The sequence below is a fragment of the Pararge aegeria genome, chromosome 2 (assembly GCF_905163445.1).
Source record: "Pararge aegeria chromosome 2, ilParAegt1.1, whole genome shotgun sequence".
Taxonomy (NCBI): Eukaryota; Metazoa; Arthropoda; class Insecta; order Lepidoptera; family Nymphalidae; genus Pararge; species Pararge aegeria.
In genome coordinates, this window is record NC_053181.1 from 19,983,333 (window position 1) to 20,000,000 (window position 16,668).

Genomic DNA, 16,668 nt, shown 5'->3' on the forward strand with positions numbered 1-16,668 from the left:
GTTAATATTCGATAAAATCATGTATGACGAAGTTGTTTCGTTGTCAAAAGTTCTAAAAAAGTCCTCAACAGCATATATCTTTTGAGGTTGACTTATACGCGGCTGACGACGCGAGGGACCGCTAGTAATAGCTAAATAAATTAAAAACCCCGCCTTTCAACGCGACCGGCCGAGTGTCGCAGTGGGTATCGACACGGCTTTCTAAATGCAAGGCTGTGGGTTCAATTCCCCGAAATGTTTTTCAGTGGCTGGGTGGTTATCGGTATACAAGTATTTATGTATATTATTAATAAAATTATTCATCAGTCGTCTAAGACAAGCTACGCTTACTTTGGGGCTAGATTGCGATGTGTGTTGTAAAAAAAATAAAAACATACCATGCATTACTCTACTAGTCAAGCACTTTTATTTGATACCCATGTTGAGGGAGTAGTGGGTTATTCGCCCTTCTGAGAGAAGTGGCGGCCATCTTAGATTTGAAATTTGCCATAGTGCATAGTATACCACTAGTCAAGCCGCTTACTCTGAAACCTTTTTGTTTGAAAATGAGGAATGTATGAAAAATATTATGAAATTCGCACAATATCAAAAACATACAGAACCCTCACTCAGCCTTTATTGCATGGTGTCCAAAAACATTGAAAAGGCTCCGTGCACGTCTCACTTCACACCCGTGTAATGTTGCTAGCTCACTTTTCCCCATTTTCTGGTGAACTGTCAACTGATAAATGGAGTGAAGTAACCACCTGTTCGAGAAACACTACGAAGTGGAGTGGTTTTTGATTCTATTTTAGTCGAACACGGTTTCTGTAAGTTCTTAATTCTAAGATAATCTGCCATTTTGTGGCGGCGGCCATCTTGAACCGATTTTCGTCAAATATAGCTAACCTGCCTCCAATCTACGAGCCGCCAAGCGATTTAACGTTCCGTTACGATGCCGTTTACAAACCGATCAGGGCCTGATGCCATCGTAGACTGCATCATCACTTTAGTAAATAAAAAAGTTTATTTGTTAGAACGTTCTAATCTCTGTATTTGGAGCGATCGTATGTTGCGTAGGATAACCAAAGAAAGGTTTTACGTGAAACTTATCAATCGTACGCAGACGAAGTCTCGGGGGAACGTAAGTAAAGTAAATAAAAGAAATAAAAATTAAAAAGTATTATTTAAAAACTACAAAAAAACGTATTTATGTATATCAACATTTTTTTATATATTTAGTTAGATCAGTGCTTGACATCACGCCTGATGGTAAGTGACGATGCGGCCTAAGATGAAGCTCGCTTTCCCGAAGATGCCTATAAATGTAGGTACACTCTTTCTAATATAATAAAATTTATCGAATTCGGTTGTGATTTAACGGAGATATGTTGGTTCCGACTAGCGGTTCCCCACTACTTCGTCCTACATCCCCACGTCTGTTTTATTATTATCAATAATGTGTACCGACAAGTAACATTTATATAGTATAACATATGCTTTATTTATATGCATACAAATAAACCTAACAAAAATTAAAAAAAAAAGTGTACACGCGTCAGAAGTTGTCACTCTTTGGCGTAACAAGATAAAAATCTTTTCAAAAATTTTATCTTTCGCCTTATTCTACGTTTGTAAAAAGGACGACACTAACAATAGAAAAAAAGGTATTTAAAACATTGAAAGCTTTATTACATTACATTATCTAGTTAAATAAATTTTATTTTAATAGCACAAATAAATACCTAATATGTATTTATATCGTGAATATAGTTCTCACGCAAACATACGTAGATGTTTTTACTTTAACTTTGTTATAGCTAACTTCAGGGTGTCGTTTTTTTGTGACGGTGTGCGCGCGCACCGTGATAATTTACTTTCATCATTTATCCCCAACGCACCAAAAGGAGTATAACTTCAAAAATGTTATAAACACGTTATCTACCGGTTAGCGAGCTTTAACGAATTCAAATTCAAATTCAAAAATGTTTCATTCATGTAGACCTTATCACAGGCACTTATGAAGCGTTCATACATATTATGTGTCGTTATCACAGGCACTTATGAAGCGTTAATACATATAATATGTCCTTATCACAGGCACTTATGAAGCGTTCATACATATAATGTGTCGTTATCACAGGCACTTACGAAGCGTTCATACATACTATGTGTCGTTATCACAGGCACTTATGAAGCGTTAATACATATAATATGTCCTTATCACAGGCACTTATGAAGCGTTCATACATATAATGTGTCGTTATCACAGGCACTTACGAAGCGTTCATACATACTATGTGTCGTTATCACAGGCACTTATGAAGCGTGCATACATATAATATGTTTACCATTAATGTTATGTGATGGCGATAACTAATAACAAGTAAGGGTATGACTACCATACTCCCTAACAGGCTAGCCCGCTTCCATCTTATACAGCATCATCACTTACCACCTGGTGAGATTGCAGTCAAGGGCTAACTTGTAATGTAATACAGAAAATAAAAAAAAACTACATTCGTTATCTTAAAACTAAAGATAGGAGGTTTAAAATGCGCCCTGGTCTAAGAAAAGCCCATAGCGAACGTAGCCAGTTTTTTTTGTTACGCACAGACAAATTACAAATCCCGTGGAATCCGTTGATTTTCCTGGAATAAAGAGTAGGCCAATAATAAAGTTTATCGGTTGGTTACTAAGGCTGTGAAGGACAGGCAAACAAACACATTTTCGCATTTATAATATTAGTTAGTAAGGATAATGTTAGTATATATAAAAAAAACAGGATCGACGGCTTGAAATTTGCCATGTTTGTTTTCTCCGTAGTTTGTTTGTACTGAGAATGTGTAGTTTGCCGCTAAGAAGCATTGTCGCAATGCATTGCCGTTTGAAGGTCTTTTGCTTTTTCGGAAGGACACTTGCCGATAACCACCTGAGGGGTTGCTACGGCGTCACCGGGGAGTGGGGCGAGCGCGAAAGCTCGCCATGAGAAGAGCTCCAGGGATCGATGACATCGGGGGGGGCGTTTGAAGGGCGTGGTTGCCGGTGTAATTATAGGCCCCTGAGGCTTAACACCTACGTCTTAAATTAATGGACACAAGACGTGCTTCTTGCATGCCCTGTGAGTGTGAAGTGTTGCTCTGATAAGAGACGATGATTCCACATATCATCAGGTGGGCCATCTGCTATGTCCGTCACTTATTACAGTTAAAAAAAATCTTTAATCCATTTCTTCGTTTTGTTTCCAGCAAGTGAAGTCGGAGCGCGACGCAGTAGCTGCCGACTCTTAGCTGCTGTCGTTGGTGGACTCGCCGCGCATGTCGGACCCAAACGACAGCGAATAGAGCCTGGCTGCATAGCCGCCAGACAACACCCTATGCCGAAACACTCGAGCCTGACGACGGTGACACGTACAACACGCCAGAAGCGGACGCTGTGTTGAGTCAAATCAAATCTAAGAACGCGTCGCTGTAAAATATTGACTATTCACCAACAGTACTAAAAAAGACAACCCAAGGTCAAGTAATGTGAACCCTGAGGGGTTAGTGCGGGTACATTTGAATTGTGCGGTTGTGCATTGCTGGTAGCCGTGCGGTTAGAAGCATTGCGTCTAACCGCGCGTTTACCCAAACTGCGGCTAGACGTGCGGCTACGCTACCAGCATTGCGAGTAGGTGTACAGATACTAGCATTGCGGCTAACCGCGCGGCTACCTGCGTTTAGACTAGCTATGCGGTACCTGTATTACGGCTAGCCGTACGGTTAAACTTATTCATATTCGCACTGCATTGCGGTTGATCGCAAACCGTTCAGCTAACTTAGCCAAGTTGACTGATAACCGCTTTAGAAAAGTAAAGAAAGTAATGAATATAACGTGGTTAGCAAGTGACAAAAAAATTGCCATTCATTCATTCATTCATTGGATTTACTTGGAGGGCGGTCAACCGCACGGTTACGATTGGTACCGTCGAGTAAATTTTAACCTTTACTGGCATAGTAATAAAGGTCAAATTGACGTGGTGGCGACGTGGCATTTCTTTCATTGACTTAGATTTCTAAAGCGTTTTTCAGCATGGCTAAGAACTTCGGGGCGCTTAAATCAATCATATTCCTACGATACTGTTTGAGCATTTAGCGATTTAAGTATTTCGAAAGATGAACAGTGATCGCGTCTCAGTTTTAAATTATAAGTAGCGTAATTTTATACCCGTACCCCTAGTGCGTAGCTGGCGCATGTCGAAAACTATGATAGTTTTCTTGAGCTTGAATATCGTAACGTTAAGGGAGCTGTAAATTCCGTACTACCGATATTTATACCTATCGGAAAGTATTTTTACTGACTCTACATGTATAAAGAAAATCGACGTCGAATTCCATTTACGAAAATTTTAAATACTCGTGCTAGGGGTACCGATCATGACGATCAGTAAACTTTAATGCCATAAAATGGGACTAAATATTTATTTATTTAACTAATTTATTGAATTAATTTTTATTAATTATTTTAATTTTTAAGATTAGCAAGTCTATGAAATTGAGACCTGACTGAGACCTTCGTAACCTTCACACGTTCTAAGAAGTTTGTTTAAACTTTGAGGAAGTTGGAAATGATATGTCTGAAAATATGTGGTCCTCGTGAAGCTGATTACATGTCACAGGCTGATTTCAACGTTAACGTGACAGTGACTAAACGTCAAAAAATAACTCAGCTGCATAAAAGTTATGCAGTTACGGTTTATGTGAAATGTGCAATCAGCATTACGCGGTCCTATAGTAGACGGCTGCGTCTTACAAGTGACATTTTACATTTTTAAAAACTTTTATAACCAGTCTAGTCAAATAGTCAAAACTCAGACAGTGATTTTCTAAATAAAAAGACGAAGTTGCGGTGTAACATCGAAAAGGGTTTAAAACTTGGTCAATTAGCCAACCTGAAGTCAGTCTTGTGTTGTTAATCGTTGCGACGTGTCGTGCTCCCACTGTTCAATTACGTTTTAAAAGCGATCTTGAAAAAATACATGCGAGTTGCAGGAAATGGGTTGTCACCTCAATGATAGCGAGACGTTAAAATACTATATTTCTATACAAACTTTTCCCCATTTCTTCGTTCATGGGGATTTCAGTCTCTGTTATTATAAAGTTTACTTTATTTACTACATCTTCAATATACAGGCACGCTTTATTTTTTTTATAGTAATTATTTTTAACCTGTGGATCATCAGGTCAAAGAGAGATTTAAACATTTGACCGCCGCGCTGCTCTTTATAAATCATTTAGCCAGATTGAAGGCTTAACTTGCTCTCCGAGGCACGGAGTAGGAGACCACACCAATTTCTTAACGCCGGGGCTGGGATTAAAAATTTGATTATAGAACAAATTACGTAACAGTAAAAAACCAAACCAAGAATCAAACCCGTCAATCAAACGTCATTATTATATATCATTGCTTTAAAAGAAAACCTGGTGGCCTGAGAGTCCTCCATGATCTCATAGGCGTGTTAAGTCTATCGATCTGGACTTGGGCATAAATTCAAAACTTCTTTATTCATGTAGGACTATCACAGGCACTTATGAAGCGTTCATACATATATGTTTACATAATTATATGATGGTGATAACTTCGTTCGCCAACTTAAACCTAAAGCTATGAGGGTTCCGAACGCGCCCTGGTCTAAGAAGAGCCCCCAACAAACTTAGTCGGGTATTTTTTTTTTGTTATCACCATCTCACAGAAAATCACATAGTGGTAGACTACAGCCAAATACAGCCTGCCCTGTAATGGGCAGTAACGAGTGGAAAATGATATTCAATAGTCGATTCACCTGTCTAACTCTTTTTATTTTAAAAATCATTGGACTCTGTAAGTGTACCCAGATTTGTGCAATATTTTTTTTGTTTTATACAACTACCAATCGCGTTTATATTATGTAGAATTCTACTACTTTATTTTATTGTTTTACATTTTTTTACAAACTAACTTATTAATTATTTATTATTTGACATTCCTTTTAGTTTAATTATTTATACAAGTGTAGGTATTTGTTAAGTGAATTTGTTATTTATTTCTTATTGTTTGTTACTTATTAGTGCAAGTTAGGAAAGTTGAAAATGTTGTTCAGTTATTTTAAACCAACCAATGAAAATGCACCGTAAAGACTAATAAACAGTTTCAACTTTCGTGACTAGGCTTTATCTAATCTAGTCTACCCTCAGTCATTAGCGAAACAATCTAGTCTTACTGAACGTTATACAAAAAAAAAACTTTTTATAATAATTACATTTGTAATATACGTACCTAAAGTTGAATTAAAGTATTTAACGTATATACTTCATTATTGTACATAGATGCTAATAATTGTGTTGAACACAAATCCTTAACTGAGCCTAGATTATCTGTGGAATTAATTGTTGTTAATAAATCTGTGGAAAAAACATGGCATTATAGGATTTGTTTACAACTAAATTTGCGCCATTATCTGACAATGGAATTCTTGCGCAGGGTTACATTACAAGAACCATTGTATCGAGGTTTTATTAAAAAAAATGTGATGTAGGTATTATAAATTGGGTATCAATTCCAAGCACAGCAAAATATATTAGTACCCAGCAAATGAATTATTCGCACAGAAAACTAATTCTCTTTTTTTTCTTCAATAATTTAGTTGAAAACAAAAACGTCTGGTTGCAGAATGAATATCATAAGTTTTATTTATTTAAAAAAGGTGCCGCCAAGCGAATTAGCGTTCCGGTACGATGCCGCGTAAAAACAGATTAGGGGTTTATGGGTTTAATGTAGCTGACATAACCCTACAATATTTAAAACCTTTTAAATATGTCAAAATACGGATCATTTATTTTACCATCTAACATTATGCTGAAACTAACATTGTAAATACAACATAGGTTGATTCCGGTATTCAATATTTTATTTGCTGTGCAATAAATTGTTAACTTCTATTGTACAATAATTAACATATTTGCTGGGCACTTAATTTTTTAGCTGTACCATTTAGTGTAAAGGCCCATAAAAAAAAAGTACGCAATATCAGCATAAGCGTAACTAGGTATATAAAAATGTATTAACTAAATTTTTCATTTCAAAGGGAAGGTGTCCATTAAAATAGTTAAATGGTGGACAGTAGGATAAAATATTTAGCGCCGAATATTGAAGTTCCAATAAATTACTCTCAGTATCTACAATAGTTTATTGATAAACAGTAGAATTATCAACCAAAACCCTGGCTCCAACATTAGCGGCAGCGCTGATAATACATTTGGGCGGCAATTAAAAAAAAAATCAACGCGTTGAAGATATTTCTGATTTTCAAACCTACTAACTTTACACTCTAAAAATATTAAAAGAATTTTTAGAGAATATATACACAGATTAAAAAAAAACTGAAGTAGGTAGAGTATACATAACTATTTGTTTTTTAATGGTCATTGTATATATGATACTTAAAAGTAACCGTTGAAGATTTTGGGATATTTTATAAAATTCAAATTCAAAAATACTTTATGTAGTTCTTTATCAAATTTGGGTGTGCAGTTGTAAATACTTCTTTATTGGTCGATTAGGTTTAAAATAGCCTAAAGAACTATGTGTAAGGTCGATGGGTAGATACATATTATGATATCAATGCCCACTTTGGAAACCTAACTAATTAAGACTTTTTGAAAACCTGTTATTTAATACCTGTTACCTAGCATCGCTTATGAACACGATCGGTATTTGACTCTGCTCACAGAATAATAAGTCTAGTCAAATATCATCGTTTTATGTAAATTTAACCTATGATACTTTATGGTTTTCAGACGACTTTAATATTAAAACTAATGTTTAAAAGATATAGTCAAAATAAAAATCTAGTCTATAAGTTTACTAGGAATCATAGAAAAGTACAAAGCGATATATAATATACCTACCTATTTTACAATATGTAAAAATGTATTTAATTTGTTCACCAAAAAGACAACTTTAGTAAAGAATAGTTATTTTTAATTAATTTATTGTTTTCTCATTGTATATTCTATTCATTTTATTTTTAGGTAATTTAAAAGTTGACTTTCTTTTGGATACCAAAGAGCGATTGTGTTTTGTCCTTACGTTTAGAAACATGAGAAGCACAATTTTGTTGTTAAGTACAATGATTTGTGATTGTAAATAATTGTATGACTGTGTGAATATTACAATCATTAAAAGTAAAGTATTTACGTACGCTTTGTTGTTTCTATAATAATTTGTGTATCCACTGCTGCTATACAGGTCATCTCACAGAATTGCACGGAAGAGATTGCGGTTTTATGGGCTTTAAGGATTAAAGTCAAAGCCAAAATTCTAGCTGAACTTTCAACTCTGTTTCATTCCTTACTAGCAATTTAACGTCTGCCCACTTATAGGGAATATAACCTAGGAACCTATGATCGATATTCGAATATGCTAAACACTTTTCCAATAAAGCAGACGCCTAGCCAGACGCCAGTAGCCTATTATCCCATTTCTGTCAGTATAACCGTTGTCACATCCGTTTCTTCTGCCTCTCCTTACGAAACTTAAAATTACATCAAATTGATTATAATACATCTCGCTAGGTGATTGACGCCGGTGACATCAAAACACCTATCAAGAGAGTGCCATCTAGTGGCAGTTCATATAAATCGCAGTTAATTTTCAAACGAACGAATAAGTAAACGTAGGTAGAAAATCTCACACTTCGCACTCTGTATAAGATTTGTACACTCCTAATCAAATTTCGGCATCGAATACCTATAGTCGAAACCGACCTTTATTAATCGTCAAAGGAAAATACAATTTATGTATCTACTTAGTTTAAATTAATCCACGCACTACCGCAGCACGCGCTCTTGACAATAAAAACAACAATTTCAGAATTTCCAACTTTAGGTCTATTTTACATTTATTCTTAATATATATCCTTTAAGAGGCAGTAGAGGAGCAAACAGTTGTGCTACCAACAAATTGAATACAGGTCCCATGGAAGTAAGGCTAACATGCGCGCCACGACACAATTATGTCTACCTCTTTGTCGTCCTATTTCTGAGGTAAGAAGAGTAAATGGATGGATATAACTATTACGTGGCACGCACATCCCTTCTGGTATTCAGGGTGAATTAGAGGAACATAGGCAGATTTCTCTAATTATAACAGCAATACAACAATTGTTCATCAAAAATTGATTGTGCTAATCAGTAACCATTTACTATTATCAGTTGTTGTTCTACATTATAATGATAATCATCAAATCGGTATATCTTTTAATTCAGTTACTAAATAGAAAATCAAGAATTATTGTATTTGTAATGAATAAAAAAATTGTCTTGTGATTTAATCTTCTTAATCTTTATTCAGAAATAAGAATATGTTAACACATATACATATTTTAAAAATAAAACAACAAACAGTTTTCCAACATTCCCCCATTAGAGAAACATTTATTTTATAACAATTGTTTTTACAAGGCAAAACAAAATGGAATACTCATATTGAATTGGTGGTCTCGCCATTTAAATTAAATAAAATGTTACAACTACTATCGCATAAATTCTACTAACTCCTGTACCACCCTACATCTCATAGACGCTTTCTAAAGCCAGTTCAGGTTTGTCGTAGCCCAGCTCTTCTGGGGTGTCAATTCCCAGTTCCACGAGTGTGGGTTTGATCTCCTGGATGATGTAAGGGTAGATTTCATTTACCCTATTTCCGCACTTTTCTTTGCAAGCTTCGATGAACCTGCATGTGAAACAAAAGAGTTTGTATATTTCTTTTTTCTTTAGCATCTCTAGTAAAAATGTTATTCTAAACCCACTTGACAGGCTATTAGTTTACGTTGTAATACATTTTGTACCCAAGTGCAGGTTGGTAAACTTTATATGCCCTTAAGAAAATTATGGCGAACCCTCAGGCATGTTTCCTTACAATGTTTAAGTGCACCGTTAAAGCAAATTATATTTAATTCCTTAAATTAATAAGACATAACTCCCAGAACCAACTTTGATGAAGCAAAAGCCTTACCCACTGATAAGGTTTCTTCATTTTCATTACAACATTTAAACTAGTACAACTATTTTACATGTTACATGAGCTTGCAGCAAACTTATGTAATCATTTGAAATGTATGTCTATTGGTCAGGGCCAACTTCTGGAATGGTTGAATATGGCAAGACTTTTACAGGCAGGTAATGTAGATTATGCTGCACCTTAGAAATGACTGGCTCAATCGAGTTTTTATAATGCAAACTATGGAAGTAGACTTTTGACTTTTGACTACAGGAATCAGAACAGTTCTGTGTTAACTGTTACTTAAAAATAGGTTGCATATCTATTTCTGCCAAGAATCATGTAGTAAAAAAAAATATATGAGGATTGCTACGAACCTAACAGCCAGTGCATAATCATTCACCCTCCTGCACGCATGCATGGCAGCACGGATGATCTTTGGGTCAGGAACTAAGTCCATACCACTCAGGTCGTTCATCCCCTTGCGGATCTCCCAGCCATCGATGTCCCGTCTGTTAAAGAATGCCTCATACCTGGAATTTAAACAACGGTAAATTATTATAAGAAAACTAATGTACCATGCTGAAATCAGAAGAGTTTATATAGTACTAGCGTACCCAGCCCGCTTCGCCGGACTAGATCTTGCTTTATTTTTTTTAAACAATAAACTTACATAATTAAATTTTTAATTTAAGTCGCATAATATTTTTAATCATTTATTTCTCTCCGTATTCATTCTCTTCTATTCTCTTCTCGAGCAGGTGAAGATCATTATCTACACCCATGTACGCCCATCAATAGAATATCATCATAGTAAATAAAAGCTGTATTTGACAGTTCAAAAATAGGAGTGCTCCGATTGTCACCAAACTTTACAGGATTACTCGCCAGGTCAATCCGGAGATTCCCTGAAAGTTTCATTGAAATCGGTCCAGCCGTTTTGGAGCCTAAACGGAACATACCCACACACTTTCTCTTTTATATATATAGTTAGTATATGTATAAATTCTTTGCACAATCTTAAAATTGTGTTTAGTAAACGGGTCAAATATTAAAAATGCACCCCAATTTGATGAATAAGTAAAAACCCATCAGGGATCACACACATCAGGGATTAATCAATCATTGAGAGTAACGAAGACTGCTGTTTCTAAACTAAACTACAATTTCATACTTTAAAATATATCTTATTAACTCTTTTAGAGCTCTGCCTCATTAAAGCTTTGCATTGTGTTGCATCCGTGCAGCATTGACACTGCATAATTTTAAATGGCATGCCACATTAAAGCATTGCCTCATTGCATCGCAAGAGTGGCTTGTCTGTTGATCAATAGCAAAGATGCAGAGCACACAAAGGGGCAAATCATAAATGGTAATTATGGTTTGTGGAAAGACAAATCTAGACCACCGTAAAATATTTATTTCCATTTACGAAACCAGAATGATGCTGGAAATCCTTTCCAATATGCACCTTCTGACTTAACTAATAAAGATGGACCTAATAACTTAAACCTAATCAATATCTTTGATATTAACATGAACGAATGAGTGAAGAACGAATCTTTGGAATTCAAAACTAATTCCTACCTAGTGAATTTACTTGTTTAGCAGGTACTTCAAGTTGTAACCTTAAAACCAAGAAATATAACTACTATTTAAAGAACAGTTAGCGGAGGTTTGTAGGTTTAGGCTTGAAGTTTGAAATTAAAGAAAATTTAATTTAAAAGTAATAACAATAAAATTTGCGGACATAAAAGATAACACTGAATTATTTTCAGTTACATAACGTTAAGTTTTTTCACTAACCTGGCATCAAATTCTTCGTGGGATTCCTCGGGGCCATCGTGCGACCTCCTCACAGCATTGACGGCGCACACCCTGGTAGGTGAGACCAAGGATTTTTTCAGGGCATTTACTAATCTACCTGAAGTGGATCGCAACATTTTGATTCACAATTGTCTGGTGTGGTACGATAACAAATGGCTGCTGAAAGCCATAGACAAGTGACAACCAAAATGACAACCCAAAGTTATTGATTTACCCAACCACAGATGTAATTTTGGTTCGTTTATTAATATAAGTGTTTGTTTGATGTCAGCTCGTAATGAGTATACACACAACGTTTTATTCAGGTCGGTTAAGAAATATTACTTCCATTGAAAGTATTTTAAAAATTTTATTACTCCTTAAATTATGTTCAATACAAATCGTGTTATGTGTAGATCTATCTATCATCCACTCTCATACTTTGTCATCTACCGCGGTGCATATAGGTCGCAAAGTGAATGCTTAAATAATGATTATCCTACTTTTCTCAAATAGGCACCTTTCTTTTCTTTTTGGAGTGGTGGAAAAGCTTTATTGCTAACTCCGACCCTTGGGCAGGACGGAGGTTATTTAGGACTCCCCCCTCTAAAGGGTACCCAAACTAAAAACCATCACAGCATGTCCCTCTTTTTGACTTTGTTAGACACCCGGGGAACCCGTTGTATACCTCCTGTACGAAATGGGCATACCTACCTCACCTTATAAAATAATATATCAAATACCTCATGATACCACTATTTTATTTATAGTAAGGTTGGTCTGTTAACAGAAAACAAATGTGATATTTGACAAACAACAAATTATGTCAATTATATAATCAATCAATTAAATCTAGTAATACAAAAGGCTTAAAATATACAAGACAAACAATATTAAACTGATAGAAATTTGTCGCTTACATAAATAGTTAATTACAGTACAAAATACACTAGCAGGTTTTTCAAACTTTTCGTTTTCTCTTCTTCTTGTGTGCAGTGATACTCTCTTGGCCACTGTCTTCTTCATTAGAGCTTGCAGTTGAGCTGCTGTCACTGTCACTACTGGAAGAGCTGCTATTTGAAGAGCTGTCTGACGCAACTCCTGTACCTTGACTCAAGTCCATGCCACTTGCAATTTTGTAAAGCTCAGGCTCTTTGGTTTCTAGTACTTTAGCCCATTTCTTTGAAAGTTTTGGACGTCCTCTTACAGTCTTGTGCCAAACTACAGGGAAGTTGGTTCGACTGCAAAAGTTTTGGGTCACTGCAACAGTGTCATCTAGATTGAGAACAACGTGCCACCAACCTCCAGGGACAAACACTGTCTCACCAGGTTTCTGGAGAATTTCAACCTGAAAATGAAAGTTTTAAAAAATTTTTTTACACAAGAAATCAAGTAAACTGTTTGAAATATGAATCAGTGACACTGCTAGCCATTCAAGGTAGTCCTGCAAACCATTAGAAGCCTGCTTCCTTATTGGATAACTATTGGATCAAATTTTGTTGTGCACAAACCTCAGAACCCCAATATTTATGGGTCAAATAGAAGAAAAAGGTCATTTTTAGAGCAAACATTGTGTAGAGGCAGCTAAAAAATGATAGTAGGATTTTTAGACCTGTGATTTTAAATTACTTAAGAGATTTATGTATTACTTGGCATAACTGTCTGTAAAACTAAATAAAACTAAAATCAAAATTTAGGCAATAAATGACTGCATAGTAGTGCATAATTGATATTGCACTTTGACAGGATGTTCCTCTGTGTATGACAATTAAATTGTTTTGTTGGCACAAACTTCTTCCCTAAACAGGAAACTGCAAACGGCACTGGACAGCACAAAACCAATAATACAAGGAAAAATATTAAATAGAACAATTGTGTTCTAGTTGAAAGATTTAACGTTCAAGTTTTTTTTCCACTGCTTCCACATAAGCCATATTTGAGCCTTTTTCTGTCTTGACCATTTACTCAAAGGTGAGCTTGCAGTTAAGGCCTAACTAGGACTTAAAACTACTATTCACTAAGTAGAAAGTATTTCTTCATTCATTCATGTGTAACACAGGTCTGTAAGCCCATTTTTTTAGAAAACTGATCAGAAGTTACAGCATGATTGCGTACCAAACCTCAACACCCTGTCATATACTTTAAAAATCTATATTGCACCGCTGTATAAATAAACAAATTCCTTACTGGTTTGTATTCTTCTGGCCAAGAATCCAACTGTGTTTTAGGATAAATAAGCTTGAACCATGTTATAGCTTCATCTCTCTGTTTACCGCCTACCAATCCAGTAACTTTGATCAGTTCTCGTGGTGTCTGGGTTGGAAATAAACACCATCGCTTGTGCCCAAAAACTAAAGCATTCCAGGCACTTGTGCCCAACGGGTCAATGTGGATACCAGTTCCAGACCTCTGTGGCCCCATTACAAACCAGCGGTAAGGTGGACGTCTCTCTTCCCCGCAATACTTAAATAAATCATCCCTAAAGTAAAGAGGAGCTTCATAATCTTCCAAGAGCTTTTTCCTTCTTGGATGTTCTCCAAAACTACTATCAAAAATATACAGTGGACTATCATCAGTCGTTGTCCTCATATACTCTATGTAATACTTCATTTTCATTTTTACACTGTATCCCTCATTGTCTTCTCCACATTTGAATTTTTGGTTGCGATACTTTTTGGCGAGTCGCTCTTGCGTCCACTTGTGATTGGCTCGCCAGTTCGTCTGAACATTGCTGATAACGACTGGCTTGTAAATTTTCTCATATTTCTCTATGAACTCTTCAGGACTGAATTCATTTTCATTTATTCTATCAACATTGTCCTTACATTTTATAAACTCTTCAAAACTACTTGCATACTTTAAAGCTGTCCATTGGTATTTGTCAGCCAACTCTGAAAAGACATCGTAATGCTATTAAAATACCGTGATTACTTTTCCATATCGTTTTAAGTTTAATTAAAAGACTAGATTACGCCCAAAATTACAAAAATAAGGGCTTAAAGAATGATTGCGTGGCTAAGGAAGAAAATATATTTTTTTATATTAAATACAATTCTGCAAAATTACAATGGATTTGGAAAATTTAATATTCGTACCTGGTCGAGCTTTTCTTTTAATTTCTTTGATCCTTTTTTTAGCCTTATGCGATAATTTGTATTCAGTATCCATACCTAATTATTTAGATTTTAGAAATAAATAATATAAATTTTAACCTCTGAACCTCAGCAACTGATTCATAGACAATACTCATATGGCTACTCTGTGACAATTGAACAAAGTTCATACTGTGGACTATACCAAAGAGCATACAAACCATCCGGACTAGATTATAAGCTGTTTGTCGTGGAACAATCATGACCATGAGACATGAACATCTTAACATCGGGTGGATTTAAATAAAAAATATTTGATAACTAATATCTCAATCTTAAGGCTCTTAATCTTGGGCTTCGGCTTTGATGATTCCTCTCTTGGACCCTAAGTTCAAACCCGGCACGCACCATTGACTTTTCGAATAAATGTGCGTTTTGCAGTAATGTCACTTGCATTAAACAGTGAAGGAAAACGTGAAGAAACCTGCATACCTGAGAGTTCTCACAATGTTCTCAACGGCCGCGGCATGTGAAGTGTGAACAACATGCGCACATGGCCAGCGTGGTAGACTACGGCCTAAACCCTTCTAATTTTGGGAGGAGACCAAAACACGCACACCGAAGAGTTTGAGACACGTGGCCTATGCAACTTGTCTCAAACTTAAATAGAAAGATTTTATGGTATGCAACAACCCGTCCCTAAGAACCTGAAAAATAAATCTCATCCGACCTGTCTATAATTCATTCAATTTTAGGATTGAAGTTGTAGTATTTGAAAAATCTGCATAAACATGGGATTTGTTTCCCACTTATAAAGTGATAATATTAAAACTGACTTCAAATACGCACTATTCTGTAATTTATTATACGAACTGATTTCATTTTAGTAAAGTTATGATTATGTTGCCTTCTGGATTTTTTGTTAGAGAAGGCATATTAAGGAAAAACCACAGTTAAACTTATATAAGTTTAGATTTAAAAATATAATTCACCTGCAAGTTAAAAAGTTAAACTAGAGAGAAAACATCCCTTAGGCACCACCACCAACTGTTACCTCCCTGCGACAATAGGTTGTTATATCTATTGAACGACTAATTGAAGTTAGAAATACATTATTATGATTGCTAAAAATGATAGTTTTTTGTTTTTTCTTATTATTGGTCAAATGGCGTTATCATTTATCTTCAGTAAAAGATGACTTTTGCTTTTTGGCACTATTGAGATTTTTTTAGTGTCTACGTAGTCATTGGACTTTCATGACGTAAAATTAATTCTCTTTGAACAATCTACGGTATCCATAAGTATGGCAACATTGGACATAAATTGTGAACAGTGAGTGCACTAGTGTTTGGACTAATAATTTTGGATTTCTTAAGTTTAACGGAAACAATTTAAACATTAGTGCATTTATTTTTATTTTAAGTTACTAGTTTTAATTAACAATCTTCAAATCAATTACATTTATCACGAATTAGAATGAAGAGTGATTGATTTGACTGTTGTACCGAAACAAATTTGAAACGTTCCAGTCTGAAGTGTGTAGTTAGCTCGATACAACTGTCAATCGGGGTGTAGAAATTATTTGTAATTTTCACCGGTTCTCATGTGCAATTTCCGAATGTGTTAGACTATTTTTAAACCACCGATCCTTGCGAAATAATGTTATTTAGTGTATGTGGTGCATAAAGCTGTGCAAAAATGGATGACGGTTCCGTTAAAATCCAGTCCGGAATTAACATCAACATCAAAAGAACAGATGGTGAGTTGAACCAGA

General features: G+C 35.5%; 4 protein-coding genes across 12 annotated transcripts in view; 2 read left to right on the forward strand and 2 right to left on the reverse strand.

Annotated features, from left to right (window-relative positions):
• The window catches only part of LOC120633182 (DNA-binding protein Ewg), a 34,928-nt gene extending 30,511 nt beyond the window's left edge, over nucleotides 1-4,417 (forward strand). For all 8 annotated transcript variants that reach the window (XM_039903326.1, XM_039903317.1, XM_039903361.1 and 5 more), the window contains one exon: nucleotides 3,228-4,417. In XM_039903326.1, coding sequence (XP_039759260.1) covers nucleotides 3,228-3,269 — 42 coding nt within the window. In that variant the 3' untranslated portion in view covers nucleotides 3,270-4,417. The remainder of the gene's footprint in view (nucleotides 1-3,227) is intronic.
• Nucleotides 4,418-9,398: 4,981 nt separating this feature from the next.
• On the reverse strand, nucleotides 9,399-12,005 carry LOC120629968 (cytochrome c oxidase subunit 5A, mitochondrial). The gene is made up of 3 exons (XM_039899068.1): nucleotides 11,803-12,005; nucleotides 10,374-10,529; nucleotides 9,399-9,729 (listed from the first exon to the last, which is right to left on the reverse strand). The coding sequence occupies exons 1-3, from the start codon at nucleotides 11,937-11,939 to the stop codon at nucleotides 9,564-9,566; spliced, it is 459 nt and encodes a 152-aa protein (XP_039755002.1). The 5' UTR covers nucleotides 11,940-12,005; the 3' UTR covers nucleotides 9,399-9,563.
• A 639-nt stretch (nucleotides 12,006-12,644) lies between these two features.
• On the reverse strand, nucleotides 12,645-15,039 carry LOC120634298 (bifunctional arginine demethylase and lysyl-hydroxylase PSR). Its single transcript, XM_039904792.1, has 3 exons — nucleotides 14,898-15,039; nucleotides 13,990-14,693; nucleotides 12,645-13,150 (listed from the first exon to the last, which is right to left on the reverse strand). Exons 1-3 carry the CDS (start codon nucleotides 14,968-14,970, stop codon nucleotides 12,764-12,766), a joined length of 1,164 nt encoding a protein of 387 aa, XP_039760726.1. The 5' UTR covers nucleotides 14,971-15,039; the 3' UTR covers nucleotides 12,645-12,763.
• A 1,183-nt stretch (nucleotides 15,040-16,222) lies between these two features.
• LOC120633402 (kinesin-like protein Klp10A) overlaps nucleotides 16,223-16,668 on the forward strand; it is a 100,854-nt gene continuing 100,408 nt past the window's right edge. For both annotated transcript variants that reach the window (XR_005659196.1, XM_039903612.1), the window contains exon 1: nucleotides 16,223-16,653. Coding sequence is in view for 1 of the 2 variants with exons in the window: in XM_039903612.1 (XP_039759546.1) it covers nucleotides 16,593-16,653 (61 nt within the window). In the remaining variant the exon portion in view is untranslated. The remainder of the gene's footprint in view (nucleotides 16,654-16,668) is intronic.